The 22,369-nt window shown below is 44.1% G+C and overlaps 1 protein-coding gene across 1 annotated transcript in view; it reads left to right on the top strand.

The window, feature by feature from the left end:
* LOC126289098 (26S proteasome non-ATPase regulatory subunit 10-like) overlaps positions 1-21,929 on the top strand; it is a 76,329-nt gene extending 54,400 nt beyond the window's left edge. The window contains exons 4-5 of the mRNA XM_049984900.1: positions 4,724-4,903; positions 18,848-21,929. Coding sequence (XP_049840857.1) covers positions 4,724-4,903; positions 18,848-19,433 — 766 coding nt within the window. The 3' untranslated portion in view covers positions 19,434-21,929. The remainder of the gene's footprint in view (positions 1-4,723; positions 4,904-18,847) is intronic.
* The last annotated feature ends 440 nt before the right edge of the window (positions 21,930-22,369 follow it).

Genomic DNA, 22,369 nt, shown 5'->3' with positions numbered 1-22,369 from the left:
AATCTGTAGAATTTAAGGCTTGTTCTTATTTCGTGTTTCTATTAAAAGCTAGAAGTTTTCTTTGAAGGACTGTATTGAAACTTAACAATTCTTGCAACACGAAGAGTGTTTAAAAAGTAAACAGAAATTTATAATTTCGTGTGTTTTAGTAGTCCGATTCGCACTACTTTTTGTCACTGTCTTCGTAAACATGTCTCAAAAGTATGTGCAGAATGTTATGCATATTGCGTATTCACTATGTTGTGAGATCTCAAAAAGGTTACCTGTGTTTTGCTAGCATCAACGATTATTTGTTTTCTATAAAATTAGATTAGAGAATCTGTATTAAATTTTGTTGTAAGAATGAAATAAAGTGTATGAAATTTTTAGAAATGTTAAATATTGCTTTTGGTGAGCCTGTTATGTGTAAACCAACGGCATACAAGTGATATAAACGTTTCAAAGCAAATCTTAAAGGGCAGCGGTTTTACAAGTATGGATGAGATTAAAAATGCACAGTTAAAAGACCTATAAACTATCCCAAAGAAACAGTTCCTAAAGTGTTTCGGGAACTGGGAAAAGCACTGGTGTAATAGTATGTAATAGAAGTCCAGAATCGGGGTACGTCTTTCGAAGGAAATTTCAGCAATATTTAGAATAGCTATTGCGCACATGTTTTAAGCAATGTGTCTTATGATCAGGTGAATACTGGCCGAGATAGAGATTTAGTGTTCCATAAGAATCAAAGGTTTTACGTGATTTTGAAACTGTCTATAACGATGGGTTTCCTCCCAAAATTATTAGATATTCTTCGTGGCGATACCAGTAAACCATACGGCTTATTTTCGCGTCCCTTCCTTATGCGTCTTATTGGGCGAGGCTGACGTTTGCATAAATTGCCACCCTTTGATTGGGACTGGTAATATTAGTCAACAGTTCTGTTTGTGTTGCCTCTTTAATGCACGCTGTAATAACATTAGAGACGATCGAACGCTCGTTACTCCGCAAATACCTCCTCTTCTTCGTAATCTGCACATTTTCTTGCAATGCTAGACGATTATCCATCACTTCTGGATATCGAAATATATCAGTAAGTATATAAAGTTAACTGACACTGGCAACTAAGATAGCACGAACAGAAGCGACATATATCACTGCACGCCCATCTACACCCCTAGACAGGTAACGGGCTACAGATTTTGGGTGCGCCTGTAGTCCGGTGGCAGCCGGCCACTTCCCCCACCAAAAGCGCTGCTCGGTCTTGAGTTTACAGACAGACTATACAACCGCTCGCTCACCGACAGATCTGTACCTACAGATTAAAAAATTGCGCTGGTCGCACCAGTGTTTAAGAAGGGTAGTAGTTTTTTGATTTTATAAATATTTTAGGTTTTTTATTAAGATCATTGATTTAATTTTAAAATTTTTGTAATAATGATAGAATTAGCATTTTTATTTGTATAAAATTTTTACCTTGTAAACTTATTATAAGGAACTAGGCAAAATTGATTTCCGCCTGTAGATCAAAAACATGTCCTCTTGAAAATATTTTGAGGTCTGGCCTGCTCACTGAGCGGATTTTTAAAGAGCCGTGGTATTTTGACCGTGCAAAGGTAGCATAATCATTAGTCTCTTAATTAGTGGCTGGAATAAATGGCTTGACGAGAAATCAACTGTCTCTTAACAAATTTTTGAATTTAACTTTTGAGTCAAAGGGCTTAAATTCTTCTTTAGGACGAGAAGACGCTATGGATCTTAAAATTTTACTTTTATATAGTTTTTTTTGTTTGTCTTTCTATATTTAATGATGATGTTTTGTTGGGGTGACATGAAGAATAAATAAACTCTTCATTATTATATCATTGATTTATGTTTGTTATTTTGATCCATAATTTATGATCATAAGATTAAGTTACCTTAGGGATAACAGCGTAATTGTTTTGCAGTAGGGTTTTGGAGCATATACTGTACTCAAACATTATGAATCACCTCGAAGGGAACAATCTATTGATACGTAATCATCATGGTTTCAGAAAACATCGTTCTTGTTCAACGCAGCTAGGTCTTTATTCGCACGAAGTAATGGCTGTTATCGACAGGGGATCTCAAGTTAATTCCGTATTTCTATATTTCCGGAAAGCTTTTGACACCGTTCCTCACAAGCGACTTCTAATCAAGCTGCGGGCCTATGGGGTATCGTCTCAGTTGTGCGACTGGATTCGTGATTTCCTGTCAGGAAGGTCGCAGTTCGTAGTAATAGACAGCAAATCATCGAGTAAAACTAAAGTGATATCAGGTGTTCCCCAGGGAAGCGTCCTGGGACCTCTGCTGTTCCTGATCTATATAAATGACCTGGCTGACAATCTGAGTAGTTCTCTTAGGTTGTTCGCAGATGGTGCTGTAATTTACCGTCTAGTAAGGTCATCCGAAGACCAGTGTCAGTTGCAAAGCGACTTAGAAAAGATTGCTGTATGGTGTGGCAGGTGGCAGTTGACCTAAATAACGAAAAGTGTGAGGTGATCCACATGAGTTCCAAAAGAAATCCGTTGGAATTCGATTACTCGATAAATAGTGCAATTCTCAAGGCTGTCAATTCAACTAAGTACCTGGGTGTTAAAATTACGATCAACTTCAGTTGGAAAGACCACATAGATAATACTGTGGGGAAGGCGAGCCAAAGGTTGCGTTTCATTGGCAGGACACTTGGAAGATGCAACAAGTCCACTAAAGAGACAGCTTACACTACACTCGTTCGTCCTCTGTTAGAATATTGCTGCACGGTGTGGGATCCTTACCAGGTGGGATTGAGGGAGGACATCGAAAGGGTGCAAAAAAGGGCAGAGAGTGCGGCAGATATGATACGCGAGTTGGGATGGAAGTCACTAAAGCAAAGACTTTTTCGTCGCGGCGAGATCTATTTACGAAATTTCAGTCACCAACTTTCTCTTCCGAATACGAAAATATTTTGTTGAGCCCAACCTACATAGGTAGGAATGATCATCAAAATAAAATAAGAGAAATCAGAGCTCGAACAGAAAGGTTTAGGTGTTCGTTTTTCCCGCGCGCTGTTAGGGAGTGGAATGGTGGAGAGATAGTATGATTGCGGTTCGATGAACCCTCTGCCAAGCACTTAAATGTGAATTGCAGAGTAATCATGTAGATGTAGAACACTTCAAGCCGAACTGGCGGAGGTTCAGCAGCTGGTGCACAGTCTCCGTGATGCACTGGCCAACCAGCGCCACCCGGCGCAGAAGAAGGATGCTGACACGCAGACTGCCGCCCCCGTGGAACCTGTAGTAATACAGGAAGCCACGAGGGTGGAAACATGAGACGCAGCCACACGGACAATCGTCGCGGCGAAGAACAAGGCAACCCAGGTCATCACGGAGGAGGCCCCTTGCCCCCTCTCCAAGACGCACTTGCAGAAGATAGTGCCCGTTCATTTGGACACTCTCAGATCCTATCGCGCCCGCCCTCCTCTCGCCGCTGCAGAGAGGGAAGTTCTCGTCGCCACGACAGAAAAAGCCGAGAACGCAACCAAAGAAGAAGGGTCTAGGACAAGACGCCGAAGCCGCCGGCTTTGAGGCTGCGATAGACCCTGTAGTGTCACAAGCAGAGACATACAAGAAGAAGAAGAAGGACGAGAAGAAGTACCTTGACGCCAGGAGACCTTAGAAGACCGTCCTCATCACCGCGCTGGACGCCCATCATCACCACCATCAACCATTCGCCCTGACAGTCATCGATTGACAGTCTTTGGCGTCAACCGGGCCAGTCTAGTCAAGACCCCTGCCAGACGCATGGTCATCGTCCGATTCGTAGGCTACAGTACGCTTGTTCGCCGACTGCAGGAATACTGCTCAGCAGTGAGGGATCCATACCAGATAGGGTTGATAGAAGAGATAGAGAAGATCCAACGGAGAGCAGCGTGCTTCGTTACAGGATCATTTAGTAACCGCGAAAGCGTTACGGAGATGATAGATAAACTCCAGTGGCAGACTCTGCAGGAGAGGCGCTCAGTAGCTCGGTACGGGCTTTTGTTGAAGTTTCCAGAACATACCTTCACGGAGGAGTCAAGCAGTATATTGCTCTCTCCTACGTATATCTCGCGAAGAGACCATAAGGATAAAATCATAGAGGTTAGAGCCCACACAGAGGCATACCGACAATCCTTCTTTCCACGAACAATACGAGACCGGAATAGAAGGGAGAACCGATAGAGGTACTCATGGTACCCTCAGCCACACACCGTCAGGTGGCTTGCGGAGTATGGATGTAGATGCAGATGTAGATGGAGATGTAGATGTCCCTGACCGGCAGTATCAGTATTCCATAACTATGCACACCATCCCAGTAAACCCCAAACGTCCCAGCTTTCAACCCGTCATTGTGGAGCAAATGTCTCACGACAACAGACTCCTCCTTACCTCCTCAAGAAGAGGAATCTTTAATGCAAAGAGAGAGAGAGAGAGCTCGGCTCCAGTTCACCACCGACAGTGGAGGGTGAAGCTTTGACAATGCCAGCCAGTCGTGCTGGCGAAACTTCAGTGAAATCATCAGACGAACGTCGGCCGAGTAACCCGAGACAGAAGCAAAAAGGCAGTTTGTCAAAGGTGAGTCATTCACCTTTCTGTTGGTAACTGGCAGCGCGTACCTAGTTATTAGTGTGTACACACTGTCTGTAGTAAGTTGCCATCTGGCCTGCGAATGAGTACGCTTTCCCGAGCAGTGCCTCCCTGTGCAGCACGCCGGCCGCTGGAGGCGGTGGGACGGCCGCCCCCGGCGCCGCCCCCAGCGCCGCCCCCGACGCCGCCCCCGCCACTCGCCCGCACGCAGGCCCCGGCCAGACCACCGTCACAGCTGCGCAGCCGACGCCTGACTGCCCCACTTCGCCCCTCGACGAAGCTGCCGTCTCCCTCTTGCGGTGAGTTCCGTCACCACGTGTCGTCCACATTCTAGTGTGATTTATGGGGGCATTAGCGAAAATTTATGCTAAAAAGCAGAATGTAGCTTTATTTTTTCATAAATCAGAGCTTATAGTTGTCTATTCTTTCATTTTACGAGGGTCGCACAATAATTAATGTCCCACATTAAAAACAAGCCATTAATATACATAGACAGACGTCCTTGTTGGTGCTTCACATTTGATGTTTGTTCCGTGCGCCGGTGAAGTTTCGAACCGTTCTGGCAGATGGCAGAGCCGTAGTACAGCGTCAAAATGGCGTCTATACAGGGTGTTACAAAAAGGTACGGCCAAACTTTCAGGAAACATTCCTCACACACAAAGAAAGAAAATATGCTATGTGGACATGTGTCCTGAAACTCTCACTTTCCATGTTAGAGCTCATTTTATTACTTCTCTTCAAATCACATTAATCATGGAATGGAAACACACAGCAACAGAACATACCAGAGTGACTTCAAAACTTTGTTGCAGGAAATGTTCAAAATATCCTCCGTTAGCGAAGATACCTGCATCCACCCTCCGTCGCATGGAATCCCCTATGCGCTGATGCAGCCCTGGAGAATGGCGTATTGTATCACAGCCGCCCACAATACGAACACGAAGAGTCTCTACATTTGGTATCGGGGTTGCGTAGATAAGAGCTATCAAATGCCCCCATAAATGAAAGTCAAGAGGGTTGAGATCAGGAGAGCGTGGAGGCCACAGAATTGGTCCGTCTCTACCAATCCATCGGTCACCGAATCTGTTGTTGAGAAGCGTACGAACACTTGGACTGAAATGTGCAGGAGCTCCCTCGTGCATGAACCACATGTTGTGTCGTACTTGTAAAGGCACATGTTCTAGCGGCACAAGTAGAGTATCCCGTATGAAACCATGATGGAAGGACATGGGGGCCAATCAAGACATCACCAACAAGGCCTGCCCAAACGTTCACAGAAAATCTGTGTTGATGACGTGATTGCACAATTGCGTACTGATTCTCGTCAGCCCACACATGTTGATTGTGAAAATTTACAATTTGATCACGTTGGAATGAAGACTCATCCGTAAAGAGAACATTTGCACTGAAATGAGGATTGACACATTGTTGGATGAACCATTCACAGAAGTGTACCCATGGAGGCCAATCAGCTGCTGATAGTGCTTGCACACACTGTACATGGTACTGAAACAACTGGTTCTCCCGTAGCACTCCCCATACACTGATGTGGTCAAAGTTACCTGTACAGCAGCAACATCTCTGACGCTGACATTAGGGTTATCGTCAACTGCACGAAGAATTACCTCGTCCATTGCAGGTGTCCTCGTCGTTCTAGGTCTTCCCCAGTCGCGAGTCATAGGAATGTTCCGTGCTCCCTAAGACGCCGATCGATTGCTTCGAACGTCTTCCTGTCGGGACACCTTCGTTCTGGAAATCTGTCACGATACAAACGTACCGCGCCACGGCTATTGCCCCGTGCTAATCCATACATCAAATGAGTCAACATTACCTTCCTTCAATTGGGCCAACTGGCGGTGAATCGAGGAAGTACAGTACATACTGACGAAACTAAAATGAGCTCTAACATGGAAATTAACCGTTTCCGGACGCATGTCCACATAACATATTTTATTTCTTTGTGTGTGAGGAATGTTTCCTGAAAGTTGGGCCGTACCTTTTTGTAACACCCTGTATAAGAATCACGTTACAAGCAGCGTGCTCTTATTAATTCTTGTGTGCAGAAAAAGAAACCGTGGTGAACATGCATGAACGTTTGTGTGCAGTGTTTGGCGACGCTGCAGTTAATAGGAGTACAGTTGAGAGATGGGCAAAGAAAGTTACATCCTCAGGAAATGCAGAAACAGAACTCCATGATCAGCCACGCTAGAGATGTCTGGCGCTTCAGTCCGGAACCGCGCGACTGCTACGGTCGCAAGTTCGAATCCTGCTTCGGGCATGGATGTGTGTGATGTCCTTAGACTAGTTAGATTTAAGTAGTTCTAACTTCTAGGGGACTGATGACCTCAGATGTTAAGTCCCATAGTTCTATGAGCCATTTGAACCATTTCGGGATGTCCTGCCACAGCCACTGCTCCAGATATGCTGAATCGTGCAGATGTCATTATTCTTGACGACCGGTTCATCACAACTCGACAATTGGCTGTACAGTTGTCGGTCACCATTGGAAGTGCGTCTGCAATGATTGAGACTCTCGGATATTCAAATAGGTGCTCCCGATGGGTTCCACGAGTGCTAACAGCGGACTACAAAATTCAGAGAAAGGCTATTTCATCAGAATTTTTGGAGCGTTTTGAGACCGACGGAGAGGCCTTTCTATCACGGATCGTTACGGGGGAGGAAGCTGGGTTCACCACTTTGCGCCGGAAACAAAAAGGCAGTCCGTGGAGTGGCATCATCCTCATACACCACAAGAGAAGGATTTCGAGACAACCCCCTCTGCCAGAGAAGTCATGGTGACAGTCTTCTGGGATTCTGATAGCGTCATTTTCGTGGATGTCATGTCAAGGGGATCAACCATCAATTCAGAGGCATACGTGAAGACCCTGAATAAATTCAAGAACCGTTGCCGACCATTTCGATAGGACAAGAGTCCAGCAGAAATCTTCCTCCAACACGATAACGCACGCCCATACATAAGTCTGCGAACCCAGGAACACATCGTCATATTGGGTTGGACATCATTGCCTCATCCACCTTACATCCCAGACCTGGCACCCTCGGCCTTCATCTCTTTGGGCCACTTAAAAATTCTCTACAGGGAACACCCTTTGACGATGACGAGAGTGTCAGTCATGCAGTGAAAACATAGCTACGCCTACAGGACAAGAGCTTGTACCAGCAGGGAATACATGCTCTATTATTACGTTGGCGTAAGGCCATAGAAAGTGATGGAGATTACGTAGAAAAATAGGACATGGACAAGACATGTTTATGTGTATTGCCACCAAATTCTGACTCTTAACAATAAATATGTGTTCAGAAAAAATGTGGGAAATTACTTATTGAACGACCCTCACATAAATTTTGACATCTGAGTTGACATAGATCAAATGGATTCTCTACAACAATTTCCATTGTCAATTATATTCAATTCAGAACTCAACTGAGATACTAAATGCTATAAAACTAAATTCCTCTCCAAAGATAATGAATAATGAAATATTTGTATGGCGTTGATGGACGGGAATCCTCACCGGGGGAAATTCGGCCACTCGGTTACAAGTCTTTTCACTTGGGGCGACTTGCGTGGCGAGGACGATGAAATGATTATAAGGACAACATGACGCCCAGCCTCCGAGCGAAGAAACTATCCGACTCGGCCGGGAATCGGACCTGGGCTCACAGGAGAGCAGTCAGACATGCTGACTACTCAGCTGAGGGGGCTCACGAGATAATGAACATACTGGCGTGTTGGATGCAGTTTCTGTTTTCAGTTGTAGTTTACTGTCTTCAAATTGCATTCTGGACGGAATGGATCTGGAAAAGGGTTTTGATGCATTGAAACTCCAGACGACCTAGTGGTTACAGAATACATAATTGTGAATCTAAGCAGTCCAAAAATAGAGATGATGGGGAACTCATAAGGGAGGAAAGACGAACTAAGCAGTATACAGCAGTGGAACAAGTCCATGAGAAGTTTTAGAGTTTGTTTAAATATTTAAATATAGTGAAAGAACATTAAAATGAAAGTTAAAAATCTTTGTCTCAGAGAGCTCGAATGTGGAATGAGCAGTCGCCTTGATCATTGGGTTGCTTTACCACATGTCCACGTCTAGCTGAAGCTTATATTTTCACCTTTGTTTTTCAAACACTAGAATCGATGGCTCTCATACAGGGTATGTCGGAACACCATCACCGGGGGAACACAATCGTTGAAGACAAATAGCAACAACAGTTAGCATGCCTTTTGTAATTAATCAGAGCGGAACACAACTTGCTATTGCACAACGTGGAAATTTCTTTAAACGTTCAGGTGGAAACACGGCAGTAAAACACGTATTTTGACAATGACAAAGGGGTAAGAAATGTTTGAATGGACATAAGGCAAAACGGAATGCCCTGTGATTACAATGTTAAATTGAGTCAAAGTTAAGGAACATTTTCTCATGAATTGTTGGGACTATACTTCCATTTTCTGACAGAAAACAGACATATGTTCTGGTTTTCTATTGAAAGAATCACTTTGCAAAAAGAATGTTTCGTTTCACTGATAGTTTATATCTGCCAAATGTATTTTAAAAAAACAAATCCCTTAATACAAAATAATGTCATGTTGTTGTTGTTGTGGTCTTCAGTCCTGAGACTGGTTTGATGCAGCTCTCCATGCTACTCTATCCTGTACAAGCTTCTTCATCTCCCAGTACCTACTGCAACCTACATCCTTCTGAATCTGCTTAGTGTATTCATCTCTTGGTCTCCCTCTACAATTTTTACCCTCCACACTGCCCTCCAATACTATATTGGTGATCCCTTGATGCCTCAGAACATGTCCTACCAACCGATCCCTTCTTCTGGTCAAGTTGTGCCACAAACTTCTCTTCTCTCCAATCCTATTCAATACTTCCTCATTAGTTATGTGATCTACCCATCTAATCTTCAGCATTCTTCTGTAGCACCACATTTGAAAGCTTCTATTCTCTTCTTGTCTAAACTATTTATCGTCCATGTTTCACTTCCATACATGGCTACACTCCATACAAATACTTTCAGAAAAGACTTCCTGACACTTAAAACTATACTCGATGTTAACAAATTTCTCTTCTTCAGAAACGCTTTCCTTGCCATTGCCAGTCTACATTTTATATTCTCTCTACTTCCACCATCATCAGTTATTTTGCTCCCCAAATAGCACAACTCCTTTGCTACTTTAAGTGTCTCGTTTCCTAATCTAATTCCCTCCGTCCCACCCGACTTAATTCGACTACATTCCATTATCCTCGTTTTGCTTTTGTTGATGTTCATCTTATACCCTCCTTCCAAGACACCGTCCATTCCGTTCAACTGCTCTTCCAAGTCCTTTGCTGTGTCTGACAGAATTACGATGTCATCGGCGAATCTCAAAGTTTTTATTTCTTCTCCATGGATTTTAATACCTACCCCGAATTTTTCTTTTGTTTCCTTTACTGCTTGCTCTATATACAGATTGAATAACATCGGGGAAGTGAAAAATGAAAGAGACAGATTCAGAAACAAAATTGTGAACACGAAATTTGAACTGAAAAAAGAAGAGAACAGGGGAAAATATGAACAAACAAAGTAAACAGCAACACTGTCAAAGAATGAAGAGATTTTGGTAAGAGGAAAAGAAAAGGAAACAGGAAAAAATTGAATAATCATATAAGATTTAAGTGTAAACACTGTCTCAAAGTAAAAATTTGTAACATAAAGCAGCGACGCATACATCCCAGCCACAAGAATTTACGTTGAAAGCGTATGTGAGTGTTGACATAAGAGTTTTCTGAGTATCTTACCGTGTCATAATGTAATAACCTATATTAAAGGAACCAGCGTTTCGGTCACGGTTACGGTGGCATTCTTCTGGGTCCACTGATGTGCTTTAGTAGTGAGGGGTCGCTTATATTTTATCATTGCCGATGAATAAGCATGACGTTAAATCATAATTTTATAAGGTCGTTGTTATGGTTGGTGACTTGAGACGGAAGGGGAGGTAACTTTATTATAATAGGTTGCTGCGGTGGATGGAGTGGGGACCAGCTGTTGTCTATTGCTTCTTGCATTGTTTGCTACGGTTGGTGCTCATCGGCGAATGAGACTTGGTCTCCTGTTTACCTCCTGCCGGACCCAGGCTGCCTGGTAATGCTCGCGTCACACGCTGTTTGTGCAGCCCGTTGGACTCTGAGACTGAGAGACAGGAGTTGGCAAGCTTTTATACGCCTTCTTTGTTCATGTTGTTGTAGTGGCTGCAGCCATAAGTCAACTCAAAGAGCCATGGCAACAGACGGATTGAGACTAGATGGGCAAGAAATCGACAAACTGCAGCAGCGACGCGCCTACCTTACGTGAAAAATATCACTGACTGGATTGATAAACTCCTCCGTCAGGTTGGTTTCCAGCCTGCCCACCAGTAAAAAAAGGAAATGATCGTGTGACATTGTTGAGTGGGAGCCCCCATCATGGGGAAGTTCGGCCGCTGGGTTGCAAATCTTATTTCAGGTGGTGGGTGACGCCACATTGGGCGACTTGCGCGTCGATGACACCCAGCCCACAGACGGAGTAAAATCTCCAACCTGTCCGGGAATCGCACCCGGACCCAGTTTGTTGCCGGCAAAAGCATTAGGCGAACGCCGTAGCACTCAGCTAAGAAGGCAGACCGTCTTCCCTGGCAACCACAAGGTTCAGGATGTGCTAGGATCCACATAGGAGAAGACAGATGTTTTGCACACCGCAGGTGTGTACAAGGTGGAATGTCAGTATGCAGAAGTGTACATCGTCGAGACCGACCGGCCGATAGCAGCGCACATACCAGAACGTGAGGACTACATTCGCCTGGGCAGCACAGGAAGTCTGTAGCGGGCCGAACAGCGACAAGACTTTGGAAGCAAATCAAGTTTAATGAAAGCTGTGTACCAGCTAAGCAGCCGGCTTTGACGAAACATAAGACAAGAGAAGCCACAGAAATGATAAAAAAACCTTACAGCATGAACAAGGACGGGTATAAGCTTGCCCTATCCTGTCTGCCAGCTCACAGAGTCCAACAGGCCACACCAGTAACGCGATAGATGTAGTCCTTCACCAGGGAAGACGAATGGAATATTCCAGAATTTGAAACGCGAACAGCTGCCAACATGAGTTTCTTAGATGTAGATACCTTATGGGTTGCAAAGCAACTCATAGAGCTGGATATTGGCAAGTCTCCAGGTCCAGATTGTATACCGATTACGTTCCTTTCAGATTATGCTGATACAATAGCTCCCTACTTAGCAATAATATACAACCACTCGCTCACCGACAGATCTGTACCTACAGATTGGAAAATTGCGCAGGTCGCACCGGTGTTTAAGAAGGGTAGTAGGAGTAATCCATCGAACTACAGACCTATATCATTGACGTTGTTTGCAGTATGGGTTTGAAGCATATACTGTATTCAAACATTATGAATCACCTCGAAGGGAACGATCTATTGATACGTAATCATCATGGTTTCAGAAAACATCGTTCTTGTGCAACGCAGCTAGCTATTTATTTGCACGAAGTAATGGCCGCTATCGACAGGGGATCTCAAGTTGATTCCGTATTTCTATATTTCCGGAAAGCTTTTGACACTGTTCCTCACAAGCGACTTCTAATCAAGCTGCAGGCCTATGGGGTGTTGTCTCAGTTGTGCGACTGGATTCGTGATCTCCTGTCAGGAAGGTCGCAGTTCGTAGTAATAGACAGCAAATCATCGAGTAAAATTGAAGTAATATCAGGTGTTCCCCAGGGAAGCGTCCTGGGACCTCTGCTGTTCCTGATCTATGTAAATGACCTGGGTGACAATCTGAGCAGTTCTCTTAGGTTGTTCGCAGATGATGCTGTAATTTACCATCTAGTAAGGTCATCCGAAGACCAGTATCAGTTGCAAAGCGATTTAGAAAAGATTGCTGTATGGTGTGGCAGGTGGCAGTTGACCTAAATAACGAAAAGTGTGAGGTGATCCACATGAGTTCCAAACGAAATCCGTTGGAATTCGATTACTCGATAAATAGTGCAATTCTCAAGGCTGTCAATTCAACTAAGTACCTGGGTGTTAAAATAACGAACAACTTCAGTTGGAAAGATCACATAGATAATATTGTGGGGAAGGCGAGCCAAAGGTTGAGTTCCATTGGCAGGACACTTAGAAGATGCAACAAGTCCACTAAAGAGACAGCTTACACTACACTCGTTCGTCCTCTGTTAGATTATTGCTGTGCGGTGAGAGATCCTTACCAGGTGGGATTGACGAAGGAAATCGAAAGGGTGCAAAAAAGAGCAGCTCGTTTTGTATTATCACGTAATAGGGGAGAGAGTGTGACAGATATGATGCGCGAGTTGGGATGGAAGTCATTAAAGGAAAGGCGTTTTTCGTCGCGGCGAGATCTATTTACGAAATTTCAGTCACCAACTTTCTCTTCCGAGTGCGAAAATATTTTGTTGAGCCCAACATACATAGGTAGGAATGATCATCAAAATAAAATAAGAGAAATCAGAGCTCGAACAGAAAGGTTTAGGTGTCCGGGAGTGGAATGGTAGAGAGATAATATGGTTGTGGTTCGATGAACCCTCTGCTAAGCACTTAAATGTGAATTGCAGAGTAATCATGTTGATGTAGATGTTGATGACACGAGTGCTATCGTCGAGTAGATGCCACCTTGTTGTCTGCATCCAGTAGGAGGAAAACAGTAGCCCATGTCTCATTCTCCAACGAGCACCAATCGTAGCAAATAACGCAAATGGAATAGACAACAGAGGATCCCCACTCCCCCCACCATAGCAACCTTCCATAGTAAAGTTCCATCTCCTTCCACCTCAAATGACCAATCATAACTACGACCTTATAAAATTATGACGTAACGTCATGCTTATCGATCGCCAGTGACATAATATAATCGCATTCTCACAGCTGAGGAACATCAGTAGACCCAAAACAATTCCACTGTAACCGTGGCCCTAACGTTGGTTTCTCCAGTGTAGTTTTTTACATTATGACGCGGTAAGATACTCAGAAAACTTCTATGACAACTGGATACGACAGTGGAGGCCTACACAGTTATATGTATGTGTATGTGTCTGTGTGGTTTTTTTTCTACAACGCCTACAGCTACTAGAGAGCACCATTAAGAGGTCAAAAACTCACTGTTAGCAATCAATGTGACAAAATGTGAGAAGTGAATTTCTTGAGAGACGGAATGTAATACTTTTTGATGCAGAGTGCATGCAGTAAGTAGTGTGTTTGTGTGTAGCGGTACGGGATTCTCTTTATATCTGAACTACTTCGACTAACAGGATTCCTAGTAAAAAGTATCTGAGAACTTTTAACATAGCAGTGCGTCAGCAATCGTGAGTAATTTAATGATTACAAAGAGTCCGCCTCGGTTGCAAATAGAAACCAGATGTTGACCTAGGTTTCGGTGCGGATAACCACGCATTCTTCGGAACACACTAAAACTACAAACTGCCTAAAGAGACACGGTCCAACATTCATACAGAAAGCCCAAAAGTGCAAAAGACTCGCATAAAATGTAAAATAAACGGAACGTGTGTACCATGTCAACCGGCCGATGTGGCCGAGCGGCTGTAGGCGTTCAGTCTGCACCCGCGCGACCGCTACGGTCGCACGTTCGAAGCCTGCCTCGGGCATGGATGTGTGTGATGTCTTTAGATTAGTTTTGTTTAAGTAGTTCTAAGTTCTAGGGGACTGATGACCTCAGATGTTAAATCCCATAGTGCTCACAGCCATTTGAACCATTTTTGTGCCATGGCAATAGCTGTACTTAGCTCTGAAACGTCCCCTGCGAAAAATTATACAAGACTGGTCTATGTGAACCGCCCTCTTTGAAAAATTATACACGACTGTGCTTAAACTGACACACAATTTTTTTTAGCGCAACGCAATCTGACTTCCAAAAATCCCTACGAAAGAATGGCCCTGACTAACATTAACCTGTACGTTTCACAAATCACTTACCTCACAAAAATCTTCGTTACTCAAGCTACTGCCATACAGCGAGCGCCACTACTGCCAGCTAAATAAAAGATTCAAACTACTGAAGGCACTAACTAGTGATACGCATAGTTAGCAAATGAAAGAGTTTAATACAGAACAAACAGTGTATTTACCTTAATAGTCAAAATATATATGATAGTTCATGACATCCAGTCTTACAAATTACAAAACTCCGCCATCTCTCTCCCCACGTCCACCACTGCTGGCTGCTCACCTCCAACTGCGCAACGCTACGCGCTGTTAGCATCCAGCTGCCGCTGCCCGACACTACAATGGCAGACAACAATGCAAACCAGCCACAGACTGCACACGGCACAGCCAGTGATTTTTATACAGAGCACTACGTGGCGGCGGCGTTACCAATAAAAAAACCTAACCAGCCTACTTACATAGCCCCCTGCTCCCCACAAAAAATTTACAAATTGTTTTGGGCACTGGCCAATATAGATTTGAAATTTTTTTTCATAATTACAATGACAAAGAAATGAAATAAACACACTTATCGATACAATGTTGGTCAGAAGCTAAAATTCTCTCACAGTCTATAAAGACAGTCCTGATCGTTCATCACAGTAAAATTGCAGTGTTTTTTTTTCAAAGTCTGAGCAATAAAAGAAATTGGACTTGGAAGTAGTAGATTTCTAAGCAGTCTTGAAGAAGTAGTCTTGTCCTTCCAACGAAAGACAGTGCTGACTCTTGACATGCAGACAGATAATGGGCCACAGCAGAGTCAGTCGATGTTGAAGACTATCGGTAGGTAGGTCATCACAGAGCAGACCCACTGTAGTCCTGGTAGATATTACCATTGGTGGGCCACCAGAGGTGCAGACCCATTGCAGTCCTTGTAGAAATAATGGTATTGGTGGCGGCGTTACCAATAAAAAAACCTAAACAGCCTACTTACAGCTCAAACGTCAGAAGCGTGCTTCCTCAACCCATCCAACCTTCGGTGGGCCGCGGGCTGTCAGTTTATCTTAGAGCTAGCATTTGCTAGCAACTGAACGTTGGATGGGGTGAGGAAGCACGCTTCTGACGTTTGAGCTAAGTACAGCTATTGCCATGGTACACACGTACCGTTTATTTTACATTTTATGCGAGTTTTTTGCACTTTTGGGCTTTCTGTATCACTGTTGGACCGTGCCTCTTAAGGCAGTTTGTAGTTTTAGCGTGTTCCGAAGAAGGCGTGGTTATCCGCACCGAAACCTAGGTCAACATCCGGTTTCTGTTTGCAGCCGAGGCGGATTCTTTATAATCACTAAAAAGTATGTATTTCTGACAAGTGTGTTTCAAGATATCTGCACAATAGTCAGAAGGGACTGCAGCTCACACGACTAGTATTGACAAAATGAGGCATCTCTTTCAGTGGAGGGCAACAGTTACTTGAGAACAGCATTATGAGGTCAAAAACCTCACTGTTAGCAATCAATGTGACAAAATGTGAGAAGAGAATTTCTTGAGAGAGTGAATGTAATACTTTTTGATAGAGAGTGCGTGTACACTTACAGAGGGTAATGCAGCTATAAACCTGTACCTTAATATAATGGGTGATCAAAAAAGTCAGTATAAATTTGAAAACTGAATAAATCACGGAATTATGTAGATAGAGAGGTACAAATTGACACACTTGCTTGGAATGACATGGGGTTTTATTAGAACCAAAAAAATACAAAAGTTCAAAAAATGTCCGACAGATGGCGCTTCGTCTGATCAGAATAGCAATAATTAGCATAACAAAGTAAGACAAAGCAAAGATGATGTTCTTTACAGGAAATGCTCAATATGTCCACCATCATTCCTCAACAAGAGCTGTAGTCGAGGAATAATGTTGTGAACAGCACTGTAAAGCATGTCCGGAGTTATGGTGAGGCATTGGCGTTGGATGTTGTCTTTCAGCATCCCTAGAGATGTCTGTCGATCACGATACACTTGCGACTTCAGGTAACCCCAAAGCCAATAATCGCATGGACTGAGGTCTGGGGACCTGGGAGGTCAATCACTACGAAAGTGGCGGCTGAGCACACGATCATCACCAAACGACGTGCGCAAGAGATCTTTCACGCGTCTAGCAATATGGGGTGGAGCGCCATCCTGCATAAACATCGTACGTTCCAGCAGGTGTCGATCAGCCAGGTTGGGGATGATGCGATTCTGTAACATACCGGCGTGCCTCTCACCCGTCACGGTAGCAGTGACAAAACCAGAATCACGCATTTCCTCGAAGAAAAAAGGCCCTATAACGGTAGATGTGGTAAAACCAACCCATACCGTGACTTTCTCCTAGTTCAATGGAGTTCCCACGACAGTTCTAGGATTTTCGGTACCCCAAATTCTGCAGTTGTGGGCGTTGACAGACCCACGGAGCGTGAAATGAGCTTCGTCTGTCCACAACACATTACTCAACCTATCGTCATCTTCCGCCATCTTTTGAAACGCCCACAATGCAAATGCCCTCCGCTTCACTAAATCGCCAGGTAACAGTTCATGATGCCAATAGATTTTGTACGGATAGCATCGGAGGGTATGCCCAAGTGCCAACCAAACAGTAGTGTAAGGAATGTTGGTGCAACGTGCGACTGCACAAGCTCTGACTTCCCCGTGCGTAGACAAACACGCTACAGTCTCCATTTCTTCATGAACTGTCTCCGCAGCATTATGCCTTGTGCTCGTTTGGCCACTATCGTATAAACAACCTGTGAATTCGAACTTCGAAATCATTCTCGCCACAGCTGCATTTGTCAACAGACCTTTACCCATTTGTGTCCCCTTCCTATGGCGATAGGACCGTAACGCTGAGCTAGCACATTCCCCATTCTGATAATACAGCTTCACTAAAAGTGCCTTTTCAGGTAACATCAACATGCTGCGACTGCTGGCGCATCTGATTCTCTCTCTCTTTTTTTTTCTTTATTGTGATTTCATTCCCCTGCCCCATATGGGCAGGGGAGGGCTGTCAGCGGCACAATCCGCCGCTCTTCAGCAGAGTCACATGCCAACTTAAAGTAAGAATAAAATGTTACATACATGCGGCGATAAAAAGGGGAACTTAAAACGGAATAATGGGAGAAAATAGAGGTAAAAATAGACTGATATGAAGACGTTCATGGAGACAGTTGAAAAAGTCATCAGAAAGTTAAAAAACACAGTTGGCGATTCTTAAAACACAGAGAAGACACTGAATGGACATGCACAGGTTAAAAGTCGGCGACAGTATTAAAAACACTCCAGAACAACACACTTAAAACCCACTTGTAGCACACATGACGAAGAATAAAACTGCCAGGTGGGATCTGCCGTGGGAAAGGTCAGAGAGGTTGGAAAAGGAGGGGAGAGCAAGGAACAGCAGGGGAAGCGGCGGGATGAAGAGAGGAGGGGCGTCAGTGGGTACACAGAGAGGCAGGAGACAGGTGGGGTGGGAGATGAAGAGGGAAAATAGGGCATGAGAGAGTGCAGAGACACTGAAAGGGGGCACAAGAGAGGTAGGGGGAGTCGGAGGGGGAAGACGCTCAGGAGGAGAGAGGGGGAAGAGAGGGAGCCCTGAGGAGGAGGCAGGAAGATGGGGTTACAGTTGGTAGAAAGGGTAGATGTCAGGGCGAAGCTCATCATCCGGGAGGGGTAGACGGTGGAAGTTGTGTTGGGAAAGGAGATGGAGGGTGTGGAGATGGAGAGAGGATGGGACACAACGGTAAAGGCTAGGCAACTGGGTGGGGGTGGAGAGGAAGGGAGACACCAGGGGGTGAGGGGGATCAAGGTGGCCGACAATATATAGTGTGCAGTTGTGTTCAAGGAAAAGGAGAAGGTGGGGGAAGGGGATGAGGTCGTAGATTCTCTCTCTCATTACAGCACCTTTTATACACGATTGTCATGGGCAGTCACTGACGTTTTGCTGTACAGCGCCATCTGTCGGACATTTTGTTAACTTTGTTTTTTTTTTTGTTCTAATGAAACCCCATGTCACTCCAAGCATGCATGCCAATTTTTTACGTCTCTATCTACATTTATACTGACTTTTTGATCACCCGGTACATAGACTTTCCGACCGTTTTGCATCATAGAAGGGACAGGACTGAGAGTGGTCATTTTTGTCTCTCTGGACAGATGAATTTTTAGAGCTGTGCATAATTGTGCTTCTAGGATATTTTTCTTCGACAGGTTGCATGTATGTAGTAAAGTGTAAGAATTTCTTTGTTCTGTGCAGGAACCTTTCTGGAGAGGAGAAAGCTGATAGGCTGACAGCAGCGGCTTTTGATGGGCAAGTGGCCGAGCTGCGTGCTCTGCTCGCAGCAGGGGCGGACATCGAAGCACTGGACAGTTCAGGATGGACTGCTCTGCACGCTGCAGCGAGGGCGGGACACGTACAGGCCTTGAAGTGTCTGTTGGCGGCGGGGGCAGACGTGGGAGGGAGAATCGACGGTGGGTTCAGCGCCCTGCATTGGGCAGCAACATTGGGATACTCGGACGTGGCGAGGTGCCTGCTGGAGGCACGGGCAGATGTGGGCGCCAGGGATGGCTACCAGAAGACGCCCCTGCACTGGGCTGCAGCGAAAGGCCATTTGGCTGTGGTGCAGCTGCTCTGTGCAGCCTCAGCAGAAGTCAACGCCAGGGATCAGTGGGGGTCTACTCCGCTGCACTACGCTGCATCCTATGACTACACAGAGGTGGCAGCTGCGCTGTTGGAGGCAGGAGCGGACAGGACGGTCAGGGATGAGGATGAGCTCACGCCGCTGGACATCGCCACTGACAAGCAAAACCAGCAGCTCATAGACGTACTAAGAAGAACCTAGCAGTCCAACAAACATCTCTGGACAAAAAAAAAACATGAATTTTCGTTGTTTTTAGTATACTACTACTACTACTACTACTACTACGTGATCAGGCCCAGTGGACTGCACGCATCTACCAGTTTCCTCCTCCACTGTATTCTGTCCATTGCTGCTATCCGCCATCCGTTCACATCTATTGACACTTGGTTTAAATCTTCATGGAATCCATCCCTCCAACGCATCTTAGGTCTCCCTGGCGATCTCCTTTCTGTAGGTGTGAACTCCAGGAGTTTCCAAGGCCATCTGTGATCCTCCATTCCGGCCACACGGCCAGCCCACTGCATTCGCTTGGCTTTGACAGTTCCTACTATGTTGGGCTGCTGGTATAGTTCCTCAAGCTCTTGGTTGTATCTGATCCTCCATTCTCCTGTATCTGCGTCCAGAACCGGACTGAAGATCTACCGAAGCACTTTTCTCTCAAAAACAAGGAGCTTATGGAAGTCCTGTTTCCGGATTCTCCATGTCTCACAGCCATATAGAACAACAGGCTGGATCAGGGTTTTGTACAGTCGAATCTTGAGCTGCCTGGAGAGATATTTGGACCGAAGCAGTTGTGCTAGGCTGTGGTAAGATCGGTTTCCTGCTTGTATTCTGGCATTGATCTCTGCTTCACATGAAGAGTTCTCAGTGAAAAGTGCATCTAAGTATTTGAATTCTTGCACTCTCTTGTAGGAATGGTCCCCAACCTGCAGTGATTGTAGATGATCAGCAGTCTGACAATGACCATGCGTCATAATGAGGTACTCTGTCTTGGCTTCGTTTATGTTTAGCCCAAATTTGCTGGCAGCCTCCTTTAGTGCTTTCGTCATTTGCTCCAACTCCTCTCCCGACCTAGGGAGTAAACAGATGTCGTCTGCATAGGCTAAGTATGCCAGTCTCTTTCATTCAATTTCAATCCCTTCGTTGTCTTGGAAGGTCTCGCGTACGATCTTCCGAGGGCAAAGTTGAACAGGATAGGGGACAACCCATCTCCTTGCCTGAGTCCTGTCACAATCTCAGACTTTTCAGATTGATGAGTTCTCTGCTATGCCAGACTCCCTTAAACAGTTGAGCAGGCTCTTGCGATGTATGCAATCATTGACCTTCTTAAAATCAAAGAAAAAAATATGCAAATCTTTATCATATTCAAACAGTTTCTCAGTGAGCTGCCGGAGACTGAAAATGTGATCTACTGTTGACCGTCCTGGCCGGAAACCTCCCTGGTACTAATCAATCAACAATTCTGCAAGTGGCTGAATTCTATGTATGAGGCAATTAGACAGGATCTTTTAGTATATTGGATCTTTTAGTATAAAGAATAGAAAAAATTCTAATTCTTTGTACCCTTATAAACTAATGAAAGCAACATTAGGCAAGCTTCCTTTTGTGAAAACTCAACAAAAATCTATGAAAACTCCATTACAAATAGTCGATTATTGAAAAGTATGTTGTAGGAGCATGATTTGTGCTCCATAAAACTGCTGCAAATTTCAACAGGAATCAATTACAGGTGTCTAATCTGTATGCTTGGAATGCACCTTCATTTTAGATATAGGACTAAACTTACTTCTGTGTCTGCCGAGTGGACCACACAGTAATTTATGTTTACTAGGAATATGCACACCATATCAGTTCTGTCCCCAGACTGAATCTACCGATGTCTCTACTGTATATACTGTAGACACATCAGGATATTAATAGTTAGTGTGTTAGATTACAATGTGTGACGCTTGTACCTATATGCATTCCATGTCCTATCATCTGAAATCGAATTATCCATTTAGTTTCAATTTTTTAAAAAAAGTGATAGAACAACCTGTAAAAATTCTTTTCCCACGCAGCTGTAATGCTCTAGTTACATGACATACTTCCAAGTGGTGGGTAAAATGGATCTTTACTCTCACATTACAGACTCCTAATAAAGATCTTCCCTTTTCACATTGTGCTTCTCCACATCGTCACTGCATTTGGTTCAGCTCAGTGTCACATCAGCAAACCACATTCTGGGGCCACAATACTGCAATTCTGGCCTGACAGGTGCCACCGCTGATAGCGCCCTCACTGCATGAGCTGGAAATCTGACAAACTACAACTTGTGGAAACTGTAAAACTGAATTTGGAAATTTTTGCAGGAATCCAGTCACACAACACATGAATGCTGCTCTGATGCGAAGGAGTTAATAAAATGGCTACACAGATATAAATAAACTTCACACTTCGCCAAAACAAATAATATAACTTTGTGGTCAGCAGTCTCGGCAACCAGCTAGTAGCTGCAATCTATCTTACAGGCTGTGAAGCAATGATAACGTAATGTAACTACGTTTAAGGCAGGTTCTCAGAAAACAAGTGATCTCAAATTAAATATGTTCTAGATCCATTTTACTTACAGTAAAAAGAGAAAGGCTGAAACAGTAATCAGATGCAGTAACATAGAAAAAAGGTAGCAATTATAAAAAATAAAATTATTCTGTCTTATATGTCTAGTTTTCCTCATCATGTCTACTTTTCCTCATCAAACAAAAACCATCAGAACAACTGATGTTGCATTTTAGGCAGAAGTCAGATTCACATCTATGAACACTAGACTGTAACACATGTTTCACAACATGAAATGTGGCACACCTGAGGCAGAATGGAACAGTTGAGGTGCTGATTAAAAAGGCAAAAGTTCAACAAATAAAATTATTTACTTGGGCCCATAAATCAAGTTATTTATTCTGCTTAAATTAATGTTACAGTAATTAACTGAATTGTTGATATACGTATTTATTAATGGAAATTGTAAAGTTTCTCTCAGAGAACCCTACATACACACATGGAAAGTTAGTGTGCAGTTTCTGGGATTTGGGGAGGTGTGCCAGCCCTAGATCGAATCCACCTGGTGGACTAACGACGAGTGAGGGATTGCTGGCTAC

This window comes from Schistocerca gregaria, chromosome 1 (assembly GCF_023897955.1).
Source record: "Schistocerca gregaria isolate iqSchGreg1 chromosome 1, iqSchGreg1.2, whole genome shotgun sequence".
In the NCBI taxonomy this organism is placed as follows: Eukaryota; Metazoa; Arthropoda; class Insecta; order Orthoptera; family Acrididae; genus Schistocerca; species Schistocerca gregaria.
Note: the sequence above shows the minus strand (reverse complement) of the source record. Positions and strands in the feature narration are given on the sequence as shown.